General features: G+C 40.1%; 1 protein-coding gene across 1 annotated transcript in view; it reads left to right on the top strand.

Annotated features, from left to right (window-relative positions):
• Window positions 1-26202, top strand: part of LOC127660306 (cadherin-23-like) — a 227864-nt gene that overhangs the window by 192334 nt on the left and 9328 nt on the right. The window contains exons 21-29 of the mRNA XM_052150444.1: window positions 2489-2678; window positions 3715-3860; window positions 4118-4337; window positions 6783-6935; window positions 7297-7410; window positions 8218-8366; window positions 16791-16851; window positions 20842-20987; window positions 22517-22652. Of these exons, the coding sequence (XP_052006404.1) occupies window positions 2489-2678; window positions 3715-3860; window positions 4118-4337; window positions 6783-6935; window positions 7297-7410; window positions 8218-8366; window positions 16791-16851; window positions 20842-20987; window positions 22517-22652 (1315 nt within the window). The remainder of the gene's footprint in view (window positions 1-2488; window positions 2679-3714; window positions 3861-4117; window positions 4338-6782; window positions 6936-7296; window positions 7411-8217; window positions 8367-16790; window positions 16852-20841; window positions 20988-22516; window positions 22653-26202) is intronic.

The raw sequence follows: 26202 nt of genomic DNA, 5'->3' as shown, positions 1-26202 counted from the left end.
AAAACTTCATGGCCATGCCCATTGACTTTGCGCTTATGACTTATGACACAGCACTGCGCTTAGCTCTAGCACTCTTAAAATAGGTCCCTTTGTTGCCCATTACTTTAAAATCATTGATTTTAGATTTACCTGCCACAAAATGTCACATAACAAAAGCACCTTCCTATCTAACTGGGCCGTTCTAGCCTGTTTCACAAATGCAGCCCTAATCCTGTGTTACATTCCTAACTAAACAATGGTTTTCTACTGGTAAAAATGTGAATTTGAGAGGTGGATATTATGTGCACCAATGAGAGACTGAAGTGTTACTCCAGAAACCCCAGACAAAAACCCTCTGCTTGTTTAGGTGTTTCATCCTGGCTTTGGCTGAGAATATTTGCTAAATGTGCCCCTGATTGTCCATTAATTAACAAGCCAGTACTGAACTTCATTAAGAGGTTCCGATGACTAATTAAAATGTAGCCTAGAGTCAAGCGCATACTTGATTACCCTTCTGGACACTGTGCAGACGAGAGAGAGAGAGTGATGAAAAAGAACAAAGAAAGAACTGGATGGGCAATTTAAATCTCAGAACTCCTGCTGTAAAAATGTAATTTCTTTAAGCATGTGTTTTTCTCAAGCCCTTAGTTAAGTGATCTAGGATCAATCATTTCACTTTTTGGCCAGCAAATTGGCATACTGTGGTAAAATCATCTGTTTAAAGGAATAGCTTATCCTAAAAAGGAATATGTAATTAGCATTTAACCATTTAATTTAATGTCGCTCCATCTTGTACGAGATGCTTTCTTTCATGGAACACAAAAGGATATGTTTTAAAGACTCTCCCAGATGCTCTTTTCCATACAAAACAGCATAAAGTGACCAGGGGCTGTCAAATTCACAAATAAAAAAAATTAAAAACATAATTATCATAAAAGTAGTTCACATCTCCTTTTGTGTTCCACAGAAGAAAGAAATGCATATGGGTTTAGAACAACATGAGGGTGAGTAAATGATGACAGAATTTTCATTTATAGGTGAACTATCACTTTAAATGGTATTGAACCTAGAACATTCATTTAACAGTGTCTGTAAACACACCTGTATGCCAAATGTTTGTGTGTATGTGAAAAATATCCTCCACAGTGTTCAAATTAATTAGATCAACTTTACATTATACCTGTGCTCTACATCATCTGTTTAAACGCTCTCTAATCAATGGAGATCAGAGACGACTAGTCCTTCGTATTTTAATAATTAAAAACCTACAGAACCTTTGTTCTCTAATGACCAATTAAGTGATTTTCAGGGCTTCTCCTTCAGCACAGTGAATAATTGATTGGCTCTTTAAAAAAAAACAGCCAGAGTTTTAGACAGTCGGGCCGCCCCAGGCATAAATCTCCCATCATGCTGTTTGTGGGGAGAGATTGGTGTGATTTAGTTTCTGTCATGCCTTTGGACTCCCTGCTGGGGGAAAAGAATGGCTTAAACAGCCTAAGTTGGTTTTAGCTGGTTTGCTAGTTTTAGCTGGTCTCCCAGCCCGAAACCCTTTTAAAACTAGCAAATAGACCAGCTTGACAAGCCTAGTCTCTCAGCCTGGCCAAGCTACTCTTTAGCTGGATTAGCTGGTCTTTCAGCCTAGTAAAGCTAGTGTTTAGCTGGTCTTTCTGGTCTTCAAACCAGGCCAAGGTGGTCTTCCACTGGTCTTGCTGGTCATTTAGTCTATTAAAGCTGGTCTTCAGCTGGTCTAGCTGGTCTCCGAGCCTAGCCAAGGTGGTCTTCAACTGGTCTTTCTGGTCTCCTAGCCTGGTCTAGCTGGTCTTCAGGTTGTCTAGCTGGTCTCCCAACCTGGTCAAGCTGGTCTTAAGCTTCTCTTGCTGGCCACTCAGCCTTTTCAAACTAGTCTTCAACTGGTCTAGCTGGTCTACCAGCCTGGCCAAGCTGGTCTTCAGCTGGTCTAGCTGATCTCTGAGCCTGGACAAGGTGGTCTTCAGCTGGTCTAACTGGTCTCCCAGCCTGGTCAAGCTGGTCTTCAAGTGGTCTAGCTGGTCTCCCAGCCAAGCTGGTCTTCAACTTTTCAAGTTGGTTGGCCAGCTGGTCTCTAAGTCTGATCAGGCGACAAGTACCTGATACCCCTCTAAAACCAGCACACAGACTAGGCTGACAAGGCTTGGAGACCAGTTAAGACCTGTAAATCAGCTCAGTGGTGTTTCCTACTGAAAAAAAAAAAAAAGCAGTCTAAGAAGGTGGTTTGCTGGTCTTAGCTGGTATTTAGCTGTTCTATCAGCCTGGCCAGACTGGTTTTCAGCTAGTCCAGCTGGTCTCACAACCAAGCTACTATTTAGCTTTAAATGGTCGACCAGCTTACAAGTGCCCCAAACCCCCTTTAAACCAGCAGGAGACCAGCCAATATGTTTTCTAAGACTAACTTGTTGTTTTCAGGGATGTTGTGTCTCAGGACTTTTTTCACCTCATCTTTCTCTCTCTCTCTCTCTCTCTCTCTCTATAGGTTTTAGCAGTGGATCCTGATTATGGTGATAATGGGACAGTGGTGTACTCTATAAATCCAGAGAACCCGTTCTACACCATCAACCGCAATACCGGTAAAATCCGCACCAGTGGGGCAGTCCTGGACAGAGAGAGTCGGGACACCAGAGCCGCACAACTTATGAGGACCATCATCGTCTCTGCTACAGACCGTAAGTTACTCTAACCTGTCCCATAATGCCTTGCTCATCCTCTGAGGCCATAACAAAGATGTAAAGTTTTACAGTCACCTGCACTCGCTCTCTTTATCTCTGGACTGGGTGTCTGTATGTCTGTTCAGTCTGTCGTGCTTGGCTCAAATGACACACTACACACTATGCACTTTTAAAATAAACTATGCACTCAGCCATGTAGTGTATGAGTTTTCAAAGTGTAGTATCGTCCCAAATGGAACACTTAACGCTTTTTTACTACACGGAAGCATTCGCCATTTAACAGCTGAGGGAAGTGACGTTTCAAACCCAAGCGTTGTGTTGCTGCTAATTTTAGTATGCTATCCATACACTTATATCTCAATAATCAATCAATACATATTCATACAGTTTTTGTTAGGTGTCTTCACAGAAATTTTGTTAGTTGTCATATTCTCCATTATTTACAATTGTTTTGCCTGCTCACCATCGCTCCCAGTATCTCTGCCCCTTCCGCTATGTACGGCAAGCTGCGTGCACTGAGTGCATGAAATGTCCAACATTCCACACTCTGTTTTGATGGTTGAAAAAGAGCATCATCCGGGTACTCGTAGTACAATTCTTTTAGTAGCATTTTCAGTGTATACATACTACTTGCACTACTTATTCTTCAAAATGACGTAAAATAGGGCAGACGTAGACGTAGAATCTGTACAGTGTGCAAATGTTCTATCATGTGACGACAATGTAGTACACTGTTAAAATGGTTAACAGTGCATAATGCATTTTTTTACAGGTAGTATGCAGCATACAGTATATTGTGCAGTAAGCTAGTATTTGATTCCAAACATTGCCTTGTTTGTCTTTCTTGTTTTTGTCACTCAATTATTCTGTTCTGAGCATTTGTCAGAGTGGTTTTTGACAGTATAAACTGACATCTCAGTTTAAAGAATTCTTCCCCCTCTGTGGATATAATGACTAAAGTAAACTTGTCAGTTCAAGATGCTGTGTGAGTGCATGTGTGCTTGGATTCATATCACAGTGCTGCCCTCCTCAGGTGGGACTCCTCCACTGCGCTCTTCAGCAAGTGCAATAGTATATGTGAACCTACTGGACCTCAACGACAACGATCCTGCCTTTCTCAACCTCCCATTTGTTGCTGAAGTACCGGAGGGGCTTCCTATCGGTTCTTCTGTTTTCAGTGTAAGCATTTGATTGGTTAAGATCTTTACAGGGACTGAGATTATTCGGTTTTCAGTACCGTATGCTTTGTTGTGTTTTGCAAATTTTGGCAAATGTTATAGGTTATCTGAGTATTCCATGCATACAGGAAATTTGTAAACTCTGTACTGTAGTATACATACTGCAAAAATAACAGTATGCAGTATTCTGTTCCCACAAAAGCACTTGTAATAAAACTATCCTGTGCTCTGCTTCCCCCTGCTGTTTTTCTTCCTCAGGTGCAAGTGCAGGACCCTGATGAGGGTAATAATGGGGCCGTTACCATGGCGCTTCAGGTAGGAATGCCACGCCTCGACTTCCGACTCAACACCACCACGGGAATCCTTGTTTCCACGTCAGTGCTGGACCGCGAGCAGATCGGGCAGTATTATCTGAGGATTGTTGCATATGATGCAGGACAGTTTCCACGAACATCCACCAGTACTCTCACAATCACAGGTACATAGCATAGCTGTCAATACCTTGTGTTCTGATACAAATAATAATAGGTTTTAAATCAAATAAAAAAATATATTTTTAATTTCTTAAAATAATTGAATTGCCTTCATTCGTTCTAAACTTGTATGAATTTATTTTTCTTCTGTGAAACACAAAAGATATTAGGCAAAATGTTTGGAACTGACAACCTCAGTCAATATTAATTTTCATTGTATGGAAGAAAAAAATGCAATGAAGAAAAATGAATTTCTCATTGCAAATGAGAAAAACTATGTATTTTTTGTAAAACTATGTATTTTCTAAATCAACTAGTCGGTGGGCTCCCTGAATGAGTAGTCAACTAATTGGTTTTAAGGAAGGCCTTTAATTCTTGAGCTGTGTTCATTTTGAGCTAACAAATTATGTGTTCATGGTCAAAAATGACTGGACCACTAACATTGTTTGTAAATCTCTCATATTCCATATAATTTCACAAGATATTGCATTAGATCTTTGGTCAACTTATTTTTCAGTAATTATGACACATTTGAAAATATAAAAAAATAATATATATATATATATACAGTACACTGGCTGCCAAAAGTTTAGAATAATGTACAGATTTTGCTCTTATGGAAAGGAATTGGTACTTTAATTCACCAACGTGACATTCAGCTGATCACAAAATATAGTCAGGACATTACTGATGTAAAAAACAGCACCATCACTATTTGAAAAAAGTAATGTTTTATTAAATCTAGACAGGCCCCATTTCCAGCAGCCATCACTCCAACACCTTATCCTTGAGTAATCATGCTAAATTGCTAATTTTGTACTAGAAAATCAATTGCCATTATATCAAACACAGCTGAAAGTTATTTGGTTCGTTAAATGAAGATTAACATTGTCTTTGGGTTTGTATTTGGGTTGCCACAGTATGCAATAGACTGGCATGTCTTAAGGTCAATATTAGGTACAAAATGGAAAAAAAACAGCAGCTTTCTCTAGAAACTCATCAGTCAATCATTGTTTTGAGGAATGAAGGCTATACAATGCTTGAAATTGCCAAAAAAAAGATTTCATACAAAGATTTACACTACAGTCTTCAAAGATAAAGGTCAACTGGCTCAAACAAAGACAGAAAGAGATGTGGAAGACCAGATGTACAACTAAACAAGAGGATAAGTACATCAGAGTCTCTAGTTTGAGAAATAGACGCCTCACATGTCCTCAGCTGACAGCTTCATTGAATTTTACCCGCTCAACACCAGTTTCATGTTCAACAGTAAAGAGAAGACTCAGGGGCTCAGGTCTTATGGGAAGAATTGCAAAGAAAAAGCCACTTTTGAAACAGAAAACAAATAGAAAATGTTAGAGTGGGCAAAGAAACACAGACATTGGACAACAGATAATTGGAAAAGAGTGTTATGGATCTTAACCCCATTGAGTTTTTGTGGGATCAGCTAGACTGTAAGGTGCGTGAGAAGTGCCCGACAAGACAGCCACATCTATGTCAAGTGCTACAGGAAGTGTGAAATGTCATCTGAGTATCTGGACAAACTGACAGCTAGAATAACAAGGATCTGCAAAGCTGTCATTGCTGCATGTGGAGGATTTTTTTTGATGAGAACACTTTCAAATAGTTTAAGAAGTTCTGACATTTTTTTTCAAATTGTAATAGTATTTTTATTAGTATTAATGTCCTGATTATACATTGTGATCAGCTGAATGCCACTTTGGTGAATAAAAGTTCCAATTTCTTTCCATAAGAGCCAAATCTGTACATTTGTCCAAACTTTTGGACGCCAATGTATATTTATATTGATAGAAGGATTTTTATTGAACTTAGCTCATACCGGGCAAGTTGGGGGCACTCCCTGGAAAAACAAAACATATATAATAATTACATAATAAATGAATAACCACTTGCTTGGTCTGCTGGAAATAGGTGTAATTTTAAAGCTTAGAATCTGGACTTTACAATGCATATTGTTGATCCTACCAATTCTTAAATAATGCTTTTTAATTTGCTGACATATAATAACTGTTTCGTTCTCATCATTTGCAGATTTGTTACCACAACAATAATAATATTCAGAGTCGGTAAAGCCATAATAAAAGATGAGATAGCCATGTGATTTGTATCATTAGAAAGGTCTTAATTTGTAGAATGCAATGAGCCAATTTGTTTCACTCAGAGGCCAAACTGCAGTGAGTTTGAGTGTATGAAATGTGTGCAAACACAACACATTCGCATATGTGCTCAATTAAAGGATTGGGATGATCCTGAACACTTTGTAAGTGCCTCACTTGCATTCCAAAATAGCATTTTAAAAGTTGAGCTGTATCTAACTGGACATGCCACATTAAAAACGCAACACTATACAATACATTCTTAGATGACTGTTTGACCATCGTGACTAATCCCTACTTGATAACTGTTGCTCTCTCTGTCTCTCTTTGCAGTTTTGGACATGAATGATGAGACACCCACCTTTTTTCCCACTGTTCATAACATATCGTTGGAGGAGAGCGTGCCACGTGATTATGTGGTGGTCAGACTCATCTGCTCTGATAATGATGCCGGTCTTAACGCAGAGCTGAGCTATTTCATCACAGGTCAGTTCAGAAGGACACTTTAGTGGAGTAACACTGTGGGAATTTTGCTGGTACTACAAAGTGACCCATTTGTTACAGATGCTTGACTAAGACTCTGTTCTGAAGCTCAGTGAGATGTCTGTCTACATAGGTAGCATTTTTATGCTGCATAGGTACACTCAAGACACAAAGGCTACCTTCTATTTGGGAAACTACTAAAAATAGCTTTCCAAATCAGTCACTTATGAGGTTGCATTTCACTTTGGATTCTTTCTCAGAAAGCAGATGCCCTTGTAGGCAGTAGACAGCAGGCAGCTCACTAAGTGTGAGAAGAGAGCCATTATGTGTGCTTTTTCTTAATAAGTGTTTTGTGTCTCGATAGGAGGGAATCAGGATGGCAAGTTTAGCGTGGGTTTCCGGACTGGTGTGGTCCGGACCGTGGTAAGTCTGGACCGGGAGACTCAGTCCTCGTACAGGCTAGTGATTGAAGCGATTGGTGAGTTTCATGTAGGTGTCTAAAAGCAATTGGTATGTGTGTGTATGTACGCACATGTGGCATGATCTTTTGCAGCTTCCTGCCAAAATGACACCGAGTTGAAAGCAGTGTTGTGGTTTCCTGTTTGAGTTATGCCTGTTTGATTTATGCTACGAATAGTTTAATACCAGTTCACTGAGCTTCTTTGAAAATACAATGCCCTATTCATCCACTTCATTGCTGTTTTGATCTGATCATGGACTTTAAATATGAAGAAATGAATCAAACATTTTGGAAGAGCCCAGTACATTCTCTGTAAAAATGTTTCGTCATTATCTTATTACACAGTCTTTGTTTCCATCCATTTAACTGGAAACTTTTTGAATGACCTCAGAGCAAAGTGTGCTGATATTCACAATGTACTGTATGAGGCACAAAAAACTTGCACACACTTGCAAGTAATTTTAGATTGCCTAAAAGTAATATTTATTATTATTATGAATTTAATTTTATTGTAAAGATTAATTGTGTTACCCTGAAACATATGCAAAATATCAGAGTGGTTTTAGGCCTGGCTAAGTCATTTATATTCATGAAATCTTAAAAGTAATTTAAATTGCCATATTTCATATACATTTGTCTAGGTACTCTCAACTTTAAAAGTTCCATCAGCTATAAATGTCTTTTCTTGAGTGAAAAATCCTTTTCCAACATTCATGAACGACAGGAATAATCATGACGTTTATAAGTGAATAGGTGTAGAAACCCTGAACAATATTTCCAGCATTTCCTGGCCGTATTACCCAGACTGTTGTTGGTTTCTCATAGATAATGGTCCAGCTGGGAGCCGGAAAACAGGCACAGCTACAGTGTATGTGGAAGTGCTGGACGTCAATGACAACAGGCCCATATTTCTTCAGAACAGTTACGAGACCAGCGTCTTGGAGAACATACGTGTAGGAACTAGTATATTACAGGTACACATTCTCATATTCTCAAATCTATTATAACTTTTGTATATGAAAATTATGCTCAGGTAAAAAAAAGCCTATATTTAGTACAGAAATGTATCACACAACTGTGTGTATAGAAATTACATCATTATCATGACTTTAAGGTATCTTCTGTTATGTCACTTTCCATTGTGCTGGTAACAACAGCAGTCTCAAGGCTGTCAACAGTTGCCTTTAAAGGGCAAGCATGACAATGTTTCAAGAGTTTTAGAAATGCAAAGTCAGCAGAATTGTTTCTACAATGGAGTTCCCTCTTTTTCAAGATGGTGAACTTACTGATGGCTTAAAGGAATAGTTCACCCAAAAATAAAATGCTCTCATAATTTACAATTATGTAAAGCCATCCCAGATGCCTACAACTTTTTTCTTAAAAACAATAGTTCAGCTCTGTAGGTCCATACAATGCAAGTGTTGACCAGACCTTTCATGCTCAAAAAAAGTCAAAGGCAGCATAAAATTAAATCATACGACTCCATTGGTTAAATCCATATCTTCACAAGAGATATAATGCATGTGGGTGAAAAACTGATCGCTATTGAAGTCCTTTTTTTTCTCTTTATTTAAACTATAAATCTCCATAGTAAAAAAGGATTGAAATATTATAGCTTCTCAGTGATTGTATCACTTCAGAAGACATATATTAAACCCCTGGTCATATGGATTTCTTTTATGCTGCCTTTATGTGATTTTTGGAGCTTAAACGTTCTGGTCACCATTCACTTGAATTGTATGGACCTACAGAGCTGAAACATTCTTTTTAAAATCTTTGTTTATGTTTAGCACAATACAAAAATAATCATACACATCTGGGATGTCATGAGGGTGAGTAAATGATGAGAGATTTTTTTTTTGTTTTTTGGGTGAACTATCCCTTTAATATTGATCCTGCAGTCTTTTAATTTTGTATCCAAAGGATTCACAAGCACTTTAAACATCCATATATATTAGTTTAAGCTGATACTGAACCCTTATTAATTTGCTGGATGTATGATAGTAAATATCAGTATTTACTATCTTACATCCCTGCAAATAAGTCTGAAGTTCCCCCAAATAAGCTGTATTGGAAATACCTAGACAAAATAGTCACAATTATTCAGAGAGAGAGCACCTGGTCTGTGTTGGTTGTCCAACCATTAAAGGGCTTGAGGGATTCAAGCACAGCCGAATGTGTCCTCTGTTGGTTCACATCAGTTCTTTAAGTTTCCACAGCAGCAGAATGCGTGATGTTGTCTGTAGGAAATGTCCAGTTGTTTATAGAGCTGCGGTTACCATATGGTTGAATTGTTGAGTCACATCTGGTTTCAGTTGTAGCTTATGTTAGTATACAACCTGATTACTATCAGTTTTTATAGTAATCATCTGTCAGCTGCATTCACAGTACCATATCTGCTCTCATTTTTGCATTGAAACAGTGATCAGTGCAAATATGAGAGCAGATACTGTAGGCAGCTCACTATGTATTAAAACAGAACAACATAATACTTAGTTAGCTGCCTACCTAAGAAACATTTAAGGCATCATAGGTTAACTCTAACTGCCAGCCCACAGCCAGATACCTAAACTACGGCCAAACTGTAAGGCCACATTCACACTAATATATTTTCATTTGAAAACGCATTAATTTAGTTACGTTTGCAGCTCTCATCCACAATGAAATGGTAAAAACATTCTCTAGTACCACATTCTTTGGAAAATGATGACGTTATGAAACTGAAAACAGAGTTTCAAATGAAAACAGATTTGTGTGGATGCTGTCTGAGGTAGCATTGAATGCAACCTTCACAAATGCATTATTACAATAAGCTCAAAGACAATTGAAAAGAGAAATGTCAATTTTGACATTTATTTTGTTTCTTACCAAAACGTATCAATTAAAAAACTAAACCTAATTAAACATTTACTATTTCACCCCATATTTGTGTGTGCTATGTGTTGTCATGCATATAAGAGAATTGCATTAGTAACTTAGCGACATGCTAATGTCACATTCTATCAAAATTAGTTGAGTGAGTGGGGTCCCCCAAATGTGGTATCTGCCATGTACTTTACATATGGAGTTTCACAAATGGAGAGTTTCAAAACAGTAACTTAAAGTTCCATCTTAGTTGGAATGTTGCCTTAGACACTGTCCCAAATGGAACTTCATGTAAGCGTGTCCGTGAAGTCAACGAGACGGTAGGGTGTTCCATTTGTCATTTTAGATTTCAGAAGGGTGCACAAGCTCCTCCTTTGCTGTCACTATAGGCCCTACTGAAGCGGACTGCTACCTGATAATTTACGTGGCATTGCATTACCAAAGTGGAGGAGGACTGTAAGGGTTTGGGAATGGCATTTGGGACAAGGCCTTAAATTTTTTTTTTAAAGAAGTTGACGCAGCATGCCAAATGGATGAGTAAGCAGTCCTCACAAGTCGATTTAAACGTTTAAAAAGTTCTTATAAATGCTGCGCTTATGGCATAGATGCTGAAAAGGCAACAAGGTGCATTGCAACAGTTAAAAATCTCCGTCTAATACATTTATATAGAAAAACAATCCCCATTAGCAATGCAGACACATGCAAAAACTGCCTCTTAGGCAGTAGACAGCAAGGCAGCTCAATAGGTTGTAGAACAGAGCTTATATTTCAGTGGCATACTGCAGCAGAGATGGTATAGTAATATATGTAGGGGAGTCTTTTCTCTTTGACTCTTTGAGTTTTGTTGACCCTGATTGCTTCCTGCTCTGTGAAATGCATGGCTGAACGGACCTTCTGAACGTTGGCACGGAGGTGAATGACTGCCTCATTGAGCCCAAGCGCTTCCATAGCTTCAGCTGTGGCTCGCTGGAAAGAGCACGTCCACATGAGAGACTGACTTCTGGACTGCAGTGCCAGGACCCTCCTGACCTGCAACCCACAGCCATAAAGATCACACAGCCCACAAACATGGTGAAGAGAAGCACAATGATGATGATGGTTGTGAGAGGATGATGGAGGTCCAGAGGTGGAGATGTTGGGGAGACAGGAAGTGAAGGATTCGAGAGAGGGAGAGACAGATTGGAGGGGGCATTCATGTTGTTCCAGGATCTGTGGAGATGAAGAATAGAAAGAGTTGAATTTGGGTTAGGTGTTGTGTGTTGTAAAGGTGTAGGTGTCAGTTTTTTGTAAAGCTCTCTGTTCAAGCTCATGCAAAAGTGTGAATGTGCGTCTGTGTGAGGCAACATGATGCAAGGATGTGGTTAACAGGTAGGCGTGTCACGAATCACAAATTAAATCTCTTGTTATTGAGACATCTTGGTTGTTTCTCATAGACAGCAATGAGATTAGATAGAGGGCAAATGAAGAATTAGTAATCTCATTTGTGTCTCTTAAGAGTTTCGGACACTTCTCTTTAGTTTCTTAGTTAAACAAATTATCTAAACATTGCAATCCATATTAATGAATTATATTGGTCTATAGTCTTACTGTTTAGCAACAATTGTCTATTTTTATTTCTCCAAAGAAATTTGAGGATACAAATTTGAGACAAGTTTGATACCCATGTCTACTGAGCTAACAAACAGCAATCTCTGAGCAATAACATTTTCCTCTGGGTACACACAGTGATTGTGTGGGGTTGTGGTTTTCTACACCTATACACATACAATCTCTGCCATCTACCATTTCTAGACACAGAGCTTTCAAGTACTTCTCAGCAAGAGTGTCAGAATGACCGAGAAGGTTCTGTTAAGAAGTGCCAATAAATGTCAAAATTTACTAGATTTTTCATATGCTATATTGATTACAGTTCAGCAAGAGTCTCTTTCTTACAAAGCATGCAAACATCTATACATATTTGCACACTAAGCGCAGAACTTCTCTATGCAATATGTGAACGCAAATGCTTCTACGTAGCTACACAAACTTGATTGTCATTCATATTCATTGCATTCTCAGCATTGCCTCAAAGGACACTTTTGGTCTGATTTTCAAGTTAACTATTGTTTTGGCGGAGCAACTGTTTGAAGAGGGTCTTACAGAGGAAGTTATTTAAAAACTGTTTAAACATTAAAATATGTTTATAACTAGCTACCTGAATAATAACACATCAAATTTAATGGCCTAGATATTTAAACTCCCTTGAGTACTGAGGGTTGGTTACAACCACAGTAATCCAAGAGCACACATTAAGTAGGTATAATGGTTATATTGCAATGCTTTAACGTCTACATTCGAGTATGTTTCTGGCCTCACACATACACATAAACGCAAACACACACTGGGAACTAACACACTGGCCTTTGAAATATTTATGCCACACTAAGCAGTTAGATAAGGAAATTGGCTAGATGGTTTTATTTATTTATTTATATATATTTTCAAACCAAGCCTATAAAAATAGCAATAAATATCACACACACACACACACACACACACACACACACTCACACACAGCCAACCACATCAGTCACCAATTACTCTGCCTCTCTGCTCCTTAGTGTTTATAAATGTCAGCATGTTAAATTCTGAGCACATAAGTGTGACTTATCACTTTAGTGAAAACACACTGGGACATGAAATTATTCTTCAACTTAAATGCCATAAAAAGGCCACTGAGATGAAAACAATTGTTAGAGAAACACTTCATTAGTTTCCATAATACGAATCTGCTCAAATTGATTTATGCACACTTCATCGTATTTATGCTTTGTTTAGAGTAAGACAACATTTCAACCATTTTTGTTTGCATACTCATCTCAAACATATTTAGATGTTTATAGTCAGCAAAACAATTTTTTAATTACAATGAAATGTGCTTGTGTGGTATATGGAGGCCCAAACCTGCATAAATAAAAAATAAATAAAGGAAAAATGTCTTGATAAAAAAATATAATTAGTTTTTTAATAATTTGTCATTTATTCCTGAATTTATTATTGTATGACTTTATTCCATTATTATTTTCTATATTTATTTTTAACTTTATTTTTATTCTTTTTAACTTTTAATTATTTATTCATTTATTTTGCTTTTTTTTTTTTTATGTGTTAATTTATTTTTTATATTTATTTATTCCCACATATATTTATTTCCATATTTATATTTTTCCATATATATTTATTTATTTATACATGTATTTATTTAGACTTTTCTGTGTGCAACATTGAAATGGGGGAGGCGGTCCTTGCGGAGCTCCAGTGCATCATTGGATAAGAGCTCTATAGTACTTATCGGAAGCAGATGGACTTCCCACCTTAGCACCCTTTGACTCGCACAGATTTTGAATATACAGGGAACGTTTTGCAGAGAGTTTAACAATCCAGGATGTGCTTCGACATTCATACTGGCATACAGCTCTCCTAAAACATCAATAAGCACCTCTACTCTAAATGAAACATACTCATTTGATGCATGGTTATCGACTTCATTCGCAAAATTTGTTTTTATTGCAGAACTTATACATACACACATACATACATAAACGATCAGGGAAATGAAGCATGGTTGTATCTTTTACAATGAACAATCATAACAACAGAAATCAATAGTATGGATTTGCGGACATCAAAATATGAATTTATATACACAGAAAAAAAAAAGAAAAGCATAAGGTTAAATCATATAATTTATGAAACTTGCTCATTTTGTGTATTTGTTGAAGAAACAACTCCCCCATTTATTTTGTGATTTTAGTATAACCAATAATTCTTGGATTGACTTAAGCTCTTGTTTTTAGCCCCACAAATAGCTTTAGTTTACACAATATGACTATGAACTAACATCACATCAAAACAAGTCAAGAGTAATCGAGCACATGCTTCAATCTACAATAAGCCAATGTGGAATGCAGGACCCGCCCACATAATTATCATACAAGAGACAGAAATGTAAGAATAAATACAAAAATAAATGAATGTATAAATAAATAATAATAAAAAAACTAATGAAAGAACAAAAAAAGTTTTAAATAATAAAAATAAAAAGAGAAAATAATAAAGGAAAAAAAGTCATACAAAAATAAATTCAGGAATAACTTTCATTAAAAACTAATTATATTTGTTTTATCAAGACATTTATTACTTTATTATTTTCTTATTATTTATGTATTTATTTATTATTTTTGCATGTTTTGTCCTCCATAGTGGTATTGTTCTGTTACAACAATTCTATAATAAAGCAAAAAGCCACAAGAGGCTGTGCATATAACGTATTATGTAAGTGTGACAAGGAGGAGGGCGGGGCCGAGCCATGACTACACACGCCTGGCCCCCAATCGGGCTAATCAGCCGAGGAGATTGATTGGTGCAACGAGATGTGGCAGTTCGGGAGAGAGAGCGAGAGAGAGCTACAGACATCCTTACTCTCCTCCTTGTCACAGTAGGATATGCATAATATGTTATGTAGCTTATATAGTTTGCATATTTTTAGTTAGAATCTTATTTTGTTACAGGAATTTTCCGCATTCAAAACAAGTACAAAAAAGCTCAATTAACACCATTTGTGGCATAATGTTGATTTCCACAAAAAATTATTTCAACTCATGTCTCCTTTATTTAAAAAATAAAATAAAATCACAGTTACAGTAAGACACAATGAAAGTGAATGGGGCCGGTCCATAAATGTAAAAAAAATGTATAGCTACATTATGTAAACATTATAAGTGTTAACATCATTTTAGTGTTTTAGTTACTTAATCTTTGTAAAAATTACTTCCAATATTAAAACTTAATTGCCATAACAACGAAACCCTGTAATCCCAGTATTGTAGGTGCTTTACTGAAACACGATTTTTTTATAAATGAGGGAGAAGTAAAAAAACTAACTTTTTGTGGTAATCAACATTATGCCACAAATGCTGTTGATTGAGTCTTGTATTGAGTGCAGAACAATTCTTTCAGCAATTCATTAATTGCCATCCTTGACATGTATACTAAGGTTAGTACTTGGCCTCTATTGATTTTGCACAGTGATATAAAGAATAGCTAGGTGAACAGATGTTTCGCATTATAGCATGGCTGGAGTGCTGTGTTGACCAATTAGCACCCAAAACTGGAACTATCTGTGCTATAATATTAAATTTAACAGCCTTCGCCACATTAACCATAATCTTCTGTACTGTAGTTATTTCAAAATGATACAAAAGGTTACAAAATTGACTCATGATACACATGGATACCCAAAAGCAAATGGCAAATAAGATCACTGTTAAAATCAGACACAGTTAGGATTAAATAAGTTCAGGCCAGTTAAATTCTGTTATTATTATTTTTAGTTTAACGGTACCTTCAGCGATAGATGCAGTGTATGACTCCTCCAAAGTTTTCCCCTTGTTTTCAATCACGGTGTCACCAATGCGACGAAGAGGAGACAAGAGGCAGAGACAGTCGGGAAAACACTTAGTGAGTAAGACAGTGAGCTGGAAGACAGGGATCAAGACATGCAAAACCTCTGAGCTGATATCTGTTAAGAGGGATCCAAAATATAATTCCTCCTCCTGTTTCATGTGTGTTGTGGTCAGTAGACTGTGGCAGTGTGTTTCATGAGCTAAACTTTCAGTCTTGAGAGTTACATTTTTTAGCCAAACTTTCAGTCAAATTTTAAACCCCCATGTGATGGTACGGCCCGGTCTGCTTGCCTTATTCATCTGTTTCCAGGAGACCCCCTCAGCTCCCCTCCCCATCCTTCCAATCTCCTTTCTTCTCCTCTCTAAATCTTTTTGTAAAGCTAATGAGTCTTAAGGAGGGGCCCTCCCTCACACTGTGTGGGGCTGTCAGTAGAATTTGACTACTATACGAATGAATTCAGTGCATGCTATCATGTTTTACAGTCTGAAATTCAACAAGTTTGACGCTAAATCCTGAATGGAGGAGCCATGCTCAAACCTTTGACCGCACATACTGCAAGTTGCTTTGTTGCTAGGTAACCGTAAACAGCGTACAGTTACAGTATGTTAATAAGCAATATAACTTGGTGGAAGAATTCAAACTGAAATATTAATTGATTTATTCTAAAGAATTGCAACAATCTATTGAACACTGGTGACATTTATTAAGTTTCTTTTGATAACTTTTTATAAACGCCATATGCCACCTGCGGCTGTGTGTTAGTGATTTTATGGCCAAAGAAGATTTTTCTTGTTGTTTATAGCTTCAGCAAACAATCTTCCTTCTTCCATTTGTAAACAAACAGGAAGTACCACCTCAAACTCACACCATCGGGTGAGCCAGTATTGCTATGTCGCAGCAAACAAACAGATTGCAGTTGCCGAAATTAGACACTCAACATTTTAACACACATGACATGAGTGTAAAAGTTTTTTTTTTACAGTAATATGTGTGTTAGTTATGTAATATTGTTTACAGATGTGTGTGACTGTTATGTGTTATCTGTTACTGTCACTCATAGCAGCAGAAATGTTTGTTTCTGTCTGCAGGTTCAGGCCACAGATGCCGATGAAGGGGAGAATGGAAGAGTTCTGTATAGGATTCTTTCTGGTGAGTACAGTATTTGTTCTTGTTTCCTGATGACACACCTCAGTGTACAACAATATAATCTACAAAAAGAGTGGTCAAAATATTCTACAGTGACAAGAAAAAGTATGTGAACCCTTTGGAATTAGCTGGTTTTCTGTATTAATTGGTCATAAAATGTGATATCATGTTTATCAAAGTCACTAGTATCGACAAACAACAATGTGCTTAAGCTAACTACACACAACCAATTATAATCATTCATGGTTTTATTGATTACATCCCATTAAACATCCACAGTGATGTTTAAAAAGTAAGTGAACCCTTGGATTTAATAACTGATCCTCCTTTGGCAGCAATAACCTCAACCATTCATTACCGGTAGCTGCGGATTAGACCTGCACAATGTACAGAAGGAATTTTGGACCATTCTTCCTTACAGAACTGCTTCAGCTCAGCCATATTCTTAGGATGTCTGGTGTGAACGGCTCTCCTGAGGTCATTCCACAGCATCTCTATTGGGTCTGGGCTCTGACTGGGCCACTCCAATTCTATAGTGGATTTATTTAGGGTTATTGTCCTGCTGCATCACCCAAATTCTACTGAGCTTCAGCTGGTGCACAGCCACCTTGATATTATCCTGTAGGTTATCTTGATAAACTTGGGAATACATTTTTTCCTCGGTGATGGCAAGTGGTCCAGGCCTCAAAGCAGCAAAGCAGCCCCAAATCACAACACTCCCAACTCCATACTTCATACGTTCCCCTGGGAACGGTTGGGATCACCGTTGGGATCATATTGGTAAGCGGTGCCTTTTTATGCTATATGTAGTACTGCGTATTCTTCCCAAACAATTCAACCGTAGTTTTATCAGTCCACAAAACGTTTTCCCTGTAGCATTGAGGAGTGTCAAAGTGTTCTTTGGCAAACTTCAGGTGCGCAGCAAGGTTTTTGTTGGAAAGCAGCGGCTTCCTCCGTGGTGTCATTCCATGGACACCAAGCCTGTTTAATGTTTTCCATATGGTAGACTCATGAACAGAGATGTTAACCAGTTCCAATGATTCCTTTAAGTATTTAGCTGTCACTCTAGGGTTCTTTTTTATTTCATTGAGCATTCTGCGATGTGCTCTTTGAATCGTCTTGGCTGGACAACCACTTCTAGGGAGAGTACCCACTGTACTAAATTGTTTCCATTTATAGACAATTTGTCTAACTGTGGACAGATGAATATCTAAGTTCTTCAATATAACTTTGTAACCCTTTCCAGTTTCATGCTAAGCAACAATTCTTGATCAAAGGTTTTCTGAGATCTCTTTTTTTTTGTGAGGCATGGTCCACATCAGAGATGCAAACTCAAATGGTTGAGTGCTTTTTATAAGTCAAAGTAGCTTCAACCCACACCTCCAATCTCATTTAATTAGTTGGATGCCAGGTTTGCCAACTCCTGACTCTAATGAGCTTTTTTATGTCATTAGCTTAGGGGTTCACAAACGTTTTCCAATCTACACTGTGAAAGTGTAAATGATGTATTCAGTATGTATAAAAACAATACAGTAATTTGTTTGTTATTAGTTCAAACTAATTTTGTTCATTATTGTAACCAAATTTTAAGACAAATATATACATTAATGCAAGTAATTCCAAAGGATTCTTGCCACTATATAAGGAAAATTCAGTGTTATTTTGCTCAGCCAGCAAGAAGCCTCTGCTCCAAAACACATTGCACAAGTGCACATGGGGACAAAGTTCTTACTATTTGGAGAAATGGTCTGGTCTAATGAAACAAAAATTGAACTGTTTGGCCATAATGACCATAGTTATTTTTGGAAGAAAAAGGGTGAGGCTTGCAAGCCGAAGAACACTACCCCAACCGTGAAGCATGGGGGTGGCAGCATCATGTTGTGGGGGTGCTTTGCTGCAGGAGGGACTGGTGCACTTCACAAAACAGATGCATCATGAGGAAGGAAATTATGTGGATATATTGAAGCAACAGACATCAGCCAGAAAGTTAAAGCTCTGTCGCAAATGGGTCTTCCAAATGGACAATGACCCCAAGCATACCTCCAAAGTTGTGGCAAAATGGCTTAAGTACAACAAAGTCAAGGTATTGGAGTGGCCATCACAAAGCCCTGACCTCAATCCGATTGAAAATTTGTGGGCAGAACTGAAAAACTGTGTGCGGGCAAGGAGGCCTACAAACCTGACACAGTTACATCAGTTCTGTCTGGAGGTGCCAAAATTTCAGCAACTTATTGTGAGAAGCTTGTGGAAGGCTCCCAAAATGTTGTGACCCAAGTTAAACAATTTAAAGGCAATGCTACCAAATACTATCAAAGTGTATGTAAACTTCTGACCCACTGGGAATGTGATGAAAGAAATAAAAGCTGAAATAAATAATTACCTATTATTTATAGTTATAAAATAACTATTATTTTGACATTTCAAATTCTTAAAATAAAGTAGTGATCCGAACTGATCTAAGGCAGGGAATGTTTTCTTCGATAAAAAGTCAAGACTTGTGAACAACTGAGTTTAAATGTATTTGGCTAAGGTGTATGTAAACTTCTGACTTCAACTGTATGTTGTAACTATCTGTAAACAAAGACTGTGACACTAAAAATTATGAATTATTATTATAAATTTTATTATGAGTATGGTTTTACTATACAAAAACCACTGTTTAACTGTTTTACTATATTAATATTGTAGTATCTATAAAAAGTGAAGTAACCATGTTTTTGGTGGTTTTACTGTAAATTTACCATGGTAATTTGGGCACTATGGTTTTTAGTCAAACCATAATAACCACAAAATTATGATTTTATTAACAGCATTGACATTTTCCAGGATTATTACTGTAGTATTACGATGAATATTAAGGTTAAAATATGGTTACTATATTATTGCGAGGGAACGTAAACTATTGTGAGGGGAAAGCAAAACTTATTGCAAAGGAACAAAAAATTATACCCTCCCTGTCCTCTAAGGGGCTCCATACAATTTAGGCCACTCTACACCTGATTATTATATTTTTTTACTGAATATTTATTTTACATTCTTCCCAACCTGGTGTCATTAAATCAAGTTACTATTCCTATATTTTTGGAAAATTATTTTTACGTGGCTCTTTGTACCTATCGTGGCACATTCCTGGTGAAATGAACACTAGAGGTGCTACAACAACAAATGTTATTCACTTTCACACAAATCCTGAGTAAACAGCAGATTATTAATTTATAAACACATACTTTTCCTTAGAAAATGCTACCTTTGACATGTAAACACTTTTACTATAGCGCATAATTTCTAAGGCCATAGATTTTAATGTTTATATTACATCACCAACTACATTTACTTACTGGTTCAGACACTATGAAATTGCACAGTAGCTCAACTGAGAGCATTGCACTTGCGATGCAAATTGATGTATGTTTGCAAATTGAATTTCAGTATCCAGAGTCCTGAACAGCTACCGAGTGGACACGTGATGAAAGAGTCATAGAAACACCACAAAATGACATCTTGTCTCACATTTGCCTTCTTTGACACTATCGGTTAGGTTTAGGGTAGGTGGGTTTTGATGATTTAAAACTTGAAAGAGCATTAAACTTTATATACCTCATCTTTTTTGTAGAACATTTAACTCACTTTTAGCACCTCTCAGTGCACCTTTCACCTCAGATCTGCCGTGAAACATGTAAGGAACCACATAATATCATTTTGCAAAAATGTCGTCACAGTCACGTCATTTTCATGAGATCTGTCTGGTTCTTTAACATAAATATGAGCTTTGCGTTTGCGCTTTCAAACAACTTCAGAAATGCTTGCTTGCTAGGCTTCCTTTGTACTGTATGTGTATTATTATAAGAACATTTTCGGATCTTTTATGCAAACTAAGGGATGAGTCGATATTCGTGAAAAGCAGAGACAAATCCTCCCTTTGGAAACAAATTATTATTCAGAGTTGTGCTTTTGCAGTGTGACTTATGTGTGTGTGTTGTGTGCTCTCTGTAGGAAACAATGGTCAGTTTAACATTGACCGTCTGTCTGGACTCATCAGCAGGGGAGACAGAGCTCTGGACAGAGAAACCCGCAGCTCTCATGTGTTGGAGGTTGAGGGGTTTAACAGTGACCAGGGCAGCATGCGCAGCTCTGTCAGGGTGTGTGTGTGTGTGTGTGTGTGTGTGTGTGTGTGTGTGTGTGTATTAATGCACCTGTGTATATGTGTTATCTGTTATACACTCACCTAAAGGATTATTAGGAACACCATACTAATACTGTGTTTGACCCCCTTTCGCCTTCAGAACTGCCTTAATTCTACGTGGCATTGATTCAACAAGGTGCTGAAAGCATTCTTTAGAAATGTTGGCCCATATTGATAGGATAGCATCTTGCAGTTGATGGAGATTTGTGGGATGCACATCCAGGGTGACTCTGGTTGACTGTGGGGGCCATTTTAGTACAGTGAACTCATTGTCATGTTCAAGAAACCAATTTGAAATGATTCGAGCTTTGTGACATGGTGCATTATCCTGCTGGAAGTAGCCATCAGAGGATGGGTACATGGTGGCCATAAAGGGATGGACATGGTCAGAAACAATGCTCAGGTAGGCCGTGGCATTTAAACGATGCCCAATTGGCACTAAGGGGCCTAAAGTGTGCCAAGAAAACATCCCCCACACCATTACACCACCACCACCAGCCTGCACAGTGGTAACAAGGCATGATGGATCCATGTTCTCATTCTGTTTACGCCAAATTCTGACTCTACCATCTGAATGTCTCAACAGAAATCGAGACTCATCAGACCAGGCAACATTTTTCCAGTCTTCAACTGTCCAATTTTGGTGAGCTCTTGCAAATTGTAGCGTCTTTTTCCTATTTGTAGTGGAGATGAGTGGTACCCGGTGGGGTCTTCTGCTGTTGTAGCCCATCCGCCTCAAGGTTGTGCGTGTTGTGGCTTCACAAATGCTTTGCTGCATACCTCGGTTGTAACGAGTAGTTATTTTAGGCAAATTTGCTCTTCTATCAGCTTGAATCAGTCGGCCCATTCTCCTCTGACCTCTAGCATCAACAAGGCATTTTCGCCCACAGGACTGCCGCATACTGGATGTTTTTCCCTTTTCACACCATTCTTTGTAAACCCTAGAAATGGTTGTGCGTGAAAATCCCAGTAACTGAGCAGATTGTGAAATACTCAGACCGGCCCGTCTGGCACCAACAACCATGCCACGCTCAAAATTGCTTAAATCACCTTTCTTTCCCATTCTGACATTCAGTTTGGAGTTCAGGAGATTGTCTTGACCAGGACCACACCCCTAAATACATTGAAGCAACTGCCATGTAATTGGTTGATTAGATAATTGCATTAATGAGAAATTGAACAGGTGTTCCTAATAATCCTTTAGGTGAGTGTATATTTTGTATATATAAAAAATATATTAATCAGAATAGACAGCATGAGCTAATAAACTGCACTTTTACCACATGCAATTCATTTTTAGTAAATTCCACCCATTGTGTTTTATCAAAGACAGCACAGGTCTTCTAAGAATGACATATTTATATTTATTATAACTGTAAACATCATTTTTTGGCAGACCCTTTGGAAAGTCCCTCCCTAATAAGCCGTGGGTCCATGTAGCAGAATGTGTTTTTTGTGAATGTGATTGTGGATTTGTGTTTGTAGGTGATTGTGTATGTGGAGGATGTGAATGATGAGCTTCCAGTCTTCACTCAGTCGCAGTACAATCGTCTGGGGCTCAGAGAGACCGCTGGGATCGGCACATCAGTGGTAGTGGTCCGAGCTACAGACCCTGACACAGGTACAACACAACAAACTCTCTGCAAAACAGACTTCAGGAGTGCCGCTGTGCCATGAAATGATGCAAATACTGATAATACTGTAAATAGTCCACACAGATTTCTAATGTATTGTCCTGATTGGCTGTACGCAAAAGGAACATACAGCACAACTTGAGGTCCTGTTCATACACAAGCTGCTCGATTGGAGAGCTCTTTTTAATAATCTGAGACTGATTGGTGAATTAGTCCAAATCAAACACAGGAGTCATCTGTCCAAATCATGAATGAATCAGTCAGACAATTCACCACAGGTTGTCAGACTTCAAATTGTGTGTTTACTATCAGTGTCAGAAATGTACTTGTTTGTTTAGTGGCTGTGTTTTCCCCTGGAATACATTTTTAGTGACAATTTTTTACCTTTGTAAGGGCTTATTTTTTCTATACGTTTAAGACAAACTGTCCCACCAGTTGACTTCATTTTAATCAATTCATTAATACAAACTAATTTATAAACATTTTCAAGATTGAGATCAAATTTTATACCATAATATTGTACTAGGGGGGTACTTACACTTAGTCACTTCATGCGTTTTTACTGATCATAAATCAGTACAATCATGAAAAGACCAAGTGTAAATGCCCTCCAAAAAAAAACCCCTCCTGTGGTGGTTTGAGACACTGTAACGATTGAGGACTGAGGCTGACAAAGGTTGAGGATCCAAGTGCAGAGATGAACAAACAAAACTACCACGATGGGCAAAAATGAAAACAAAACAAAACACTGGAACTGGGAACACAGGCAACAAAACACGAAAACACTGGAACTGGGAACACAGGCATGGGAACGAACATCACCTACACACAACCACGTTCACAAACAATCAACCAAAGACAGGGACTGAACCAAAAACCAGGGTATATATATATATATATATACATACATACACACACACACATGAACATAGAACTAAGGGGCCAATGAACAAACAGAACACCAAACAAGATAACAAGATGACAAACAGAAGCAAATGGCAAACTTAACGAGGGCAGGTGAAAACAATGAACAGTGAACATGAGGGCTGAGAGATGGCCGCAGAGCAGGGGCCGGTTCAGGGCACCTGGGAGGTGGCCAAAGGACAGAGGCCGGTTTAGATGGCCCGGGAGCTGGCCACTTGGCAAGGACAGGGACCGGGTCAGGGGGCCTGGGAGGAGGCCACTGGACAGGGACTGGGTCAGGGGGCCTGGGAAGAGGCCACAGTACTGGGACCGGGTCAGGGGCCCTGGGAGAAGGCCACACTAAGAGGACAGGTTTGAGTGGCCCGGGAGCTGGCCACAAGGCAAGGGCCGGTTCAGGGAACCTGGGAGGTGGCCACAGGACAGGGACAGGTCTAGGAGGCCTGGGAGGCAGCCTCAGGACAGGGACAGGTCCCGGAGGCGGAGCTGAGAGGGGCTCTGGAGACGGAGCTGAGGGGGGCTCTGGAGACGGAGCTGAGGGGGGCTCTGGAGGCGGAGCTGAGGGGGGCTCTGGAGGCTCAACCGTAGGAGGCACAGGAGACTGAGCTGAGGAAGGCTCAGGAGACGGAGCAGAGGAAGGCCTAGGAGGTGGAGCCGAGGATGGCTCAGGAGGTGGAGCCGAGGGCGGTGGCGCTGTAGGCAGTTCTAGAGGCGGAGGCCTGGAAGGCTCCGGGGATGGAGCTGAGGAAGGCTTAGGAGACGGAGCCGAGGAAGGCTCTGGAGGCGGAGCCGCAGGAGGAGGAGCCGTAGAAGGCTCGAGAGGCGGAGCCGTAGAGCCGTAGGAGGCTCTGGAGGAGGCTCGGAAGGCAGAGCCGTGGATGGTTCGAGAGACTTGAGGGGTGGAGCCCTGGGAGGCTCGAGAGGCTTGAGGGGCGGAGCCCTGGAAGGCTCGAGAGGCTTGAGGGGCGGAGCCCTGGAAGGCTTGAGGGGCGGAGCCCTGGAAGGCTCGAGGGGCTTGTGTGGCGGAGCCCTGGAAGGGTCGAGGGGCTTGAGGGGCGGAGCCCTGGAAGGGTCGAGAAGCTTGAGGGGCGGAGCCCTGGAAGGCTCGAGGGGCGGAGCCCTGGAAGGCTCGAGGGGCGGAGCCCTGGAAGGCTCGAGGGGCGGAGCCCTGGTAGGCTCGAGGGGCTTGAGGGGCGGAGCCCTGGAAGGCTCAAGAGGCGGAGCCCTGGAAGGCTCGAGAGGCCTGAGAGGCGGAGCTCTGGGAAGCTCGGAGGGCGGAGCTCTGGAAGCTCGGAAGGCGGAGCTCTGGAAAGCCTGGACGGCGGAGCTCTGGAAGGCTCAAGAAGCTCGGAAGGCGGGGCTCTGGAATGCCCGGAAGGCGGAGCTCTGGAAAGCTCGGAAGGCGGAGCTCTGGAAAGCTCGGAAGGCGGAGCTCTGGAAAGCTTGGGAAACTCGGAAGGCGGAGCTCTGGAAATCTCGGGAGGAGGAGCCCTTGAAGACTCGAGAGACTTGAGAGACTTGAGTGACTTGGGAGGCGCTGGCTCTAGGACGGGCTCTGACCACTGGCGCTGGCTCTTGGACGGTCGAGGCTTCAGGCGCTGGCTCAGGGACGGTCTAGGCTTCAGGCGCTGGCTCAGGGACGGTCTAGGCTTCAGGCGCTGGCTCGGGGACGGTCGAGGGCTCAGGTTTGCTCACCGTGGCATGCGTGGGCTCTAGCTCGCAGACCGGGGCAGGCGCGGGCCGGGAGGCGGAAGCCCGTCTTCTCTCCCTCCTCCGGGCAGACGAAGTGGGCCGCGCTGGCTCACAGAAGGCCACTGGCGACGCTGGAATGCTGTTCCTGGTCGGCGTGACTTCAGGCTCGCTGGCCGGGGCAGGCGTAGGCTCTGGCTCGCAGACCGGTGCAGGCGTGAACGGGGAGCCGCACAACAGCAAGGTTAACTCCAGGAAGTCGCGGAGAGTCCAGCCGCGTGATGCCAGCGGCAGCTGCTCCTTCAGCCAGCCACTCAGGTTTTCCCTGAAGGAGACCACCAGGGAGGAGTCTGAGAAGTCCGCAACAGCCGCCAGTTTAAGGACGTGGGCCTCAATAGGACGGTCCTCTTGCCTCAGGCAGAGCAGGTGGTATCTGGCGCGTAATACTGCTGGATCCATGGTGTGGTCTTTCGTTCAGTAACGATTGAGGACTGAGGCTGACAAAGGTTGAGGATCCAAGTGCAGTTAACTTTATTTAAACGAATGGAAACAAACAGAGATGAACAAACAAAACTACCACGATGGGCAAAAATAAAAACAAAACACGAAAACACTGGAACTGGGAACACAGGCAACAAAACACGAAAACACTGGAACTGGGAACACAGGCAACAAAACACGAAAACACTGGAACTGGGAACACAGGCAACAAAACACGAAAACACTGGAACTGGGAACACAGGCAACAAAACACGAAAACACTGGAACTGGGAACACAGGCATGGGAACGAACATCACCTACATACAACCACGTTCACAAACAATCAACGAAAGACAGGGACTGAACCAAAAACCAGGGTATATATACATGAACATAGAACTAAGGGGCCAATGAACAAACAGAACACCAAACAAGATAACTAGATG

The sequence above is a fragment of the Xyrauchen texanus genome, chromosome 20, assembly GCF_025860055.1.
Source record: "Xyrauchen texanus isolate HMW12.3.18 chromosome 20, RBS_HiC_50CHRs, whole genome shotgun sequence".
NCBI classification, from domain to species: domain Eukaryota; kingdom Metazoa; phylum Chordata; class Actinopteri; order Cypriniformes; family Catostomidae; genus Xyrauchen; species Xyrauchen texanus.
This window is presented reverse-complemented; position numbering and strand designations above follow the sequence as displayed.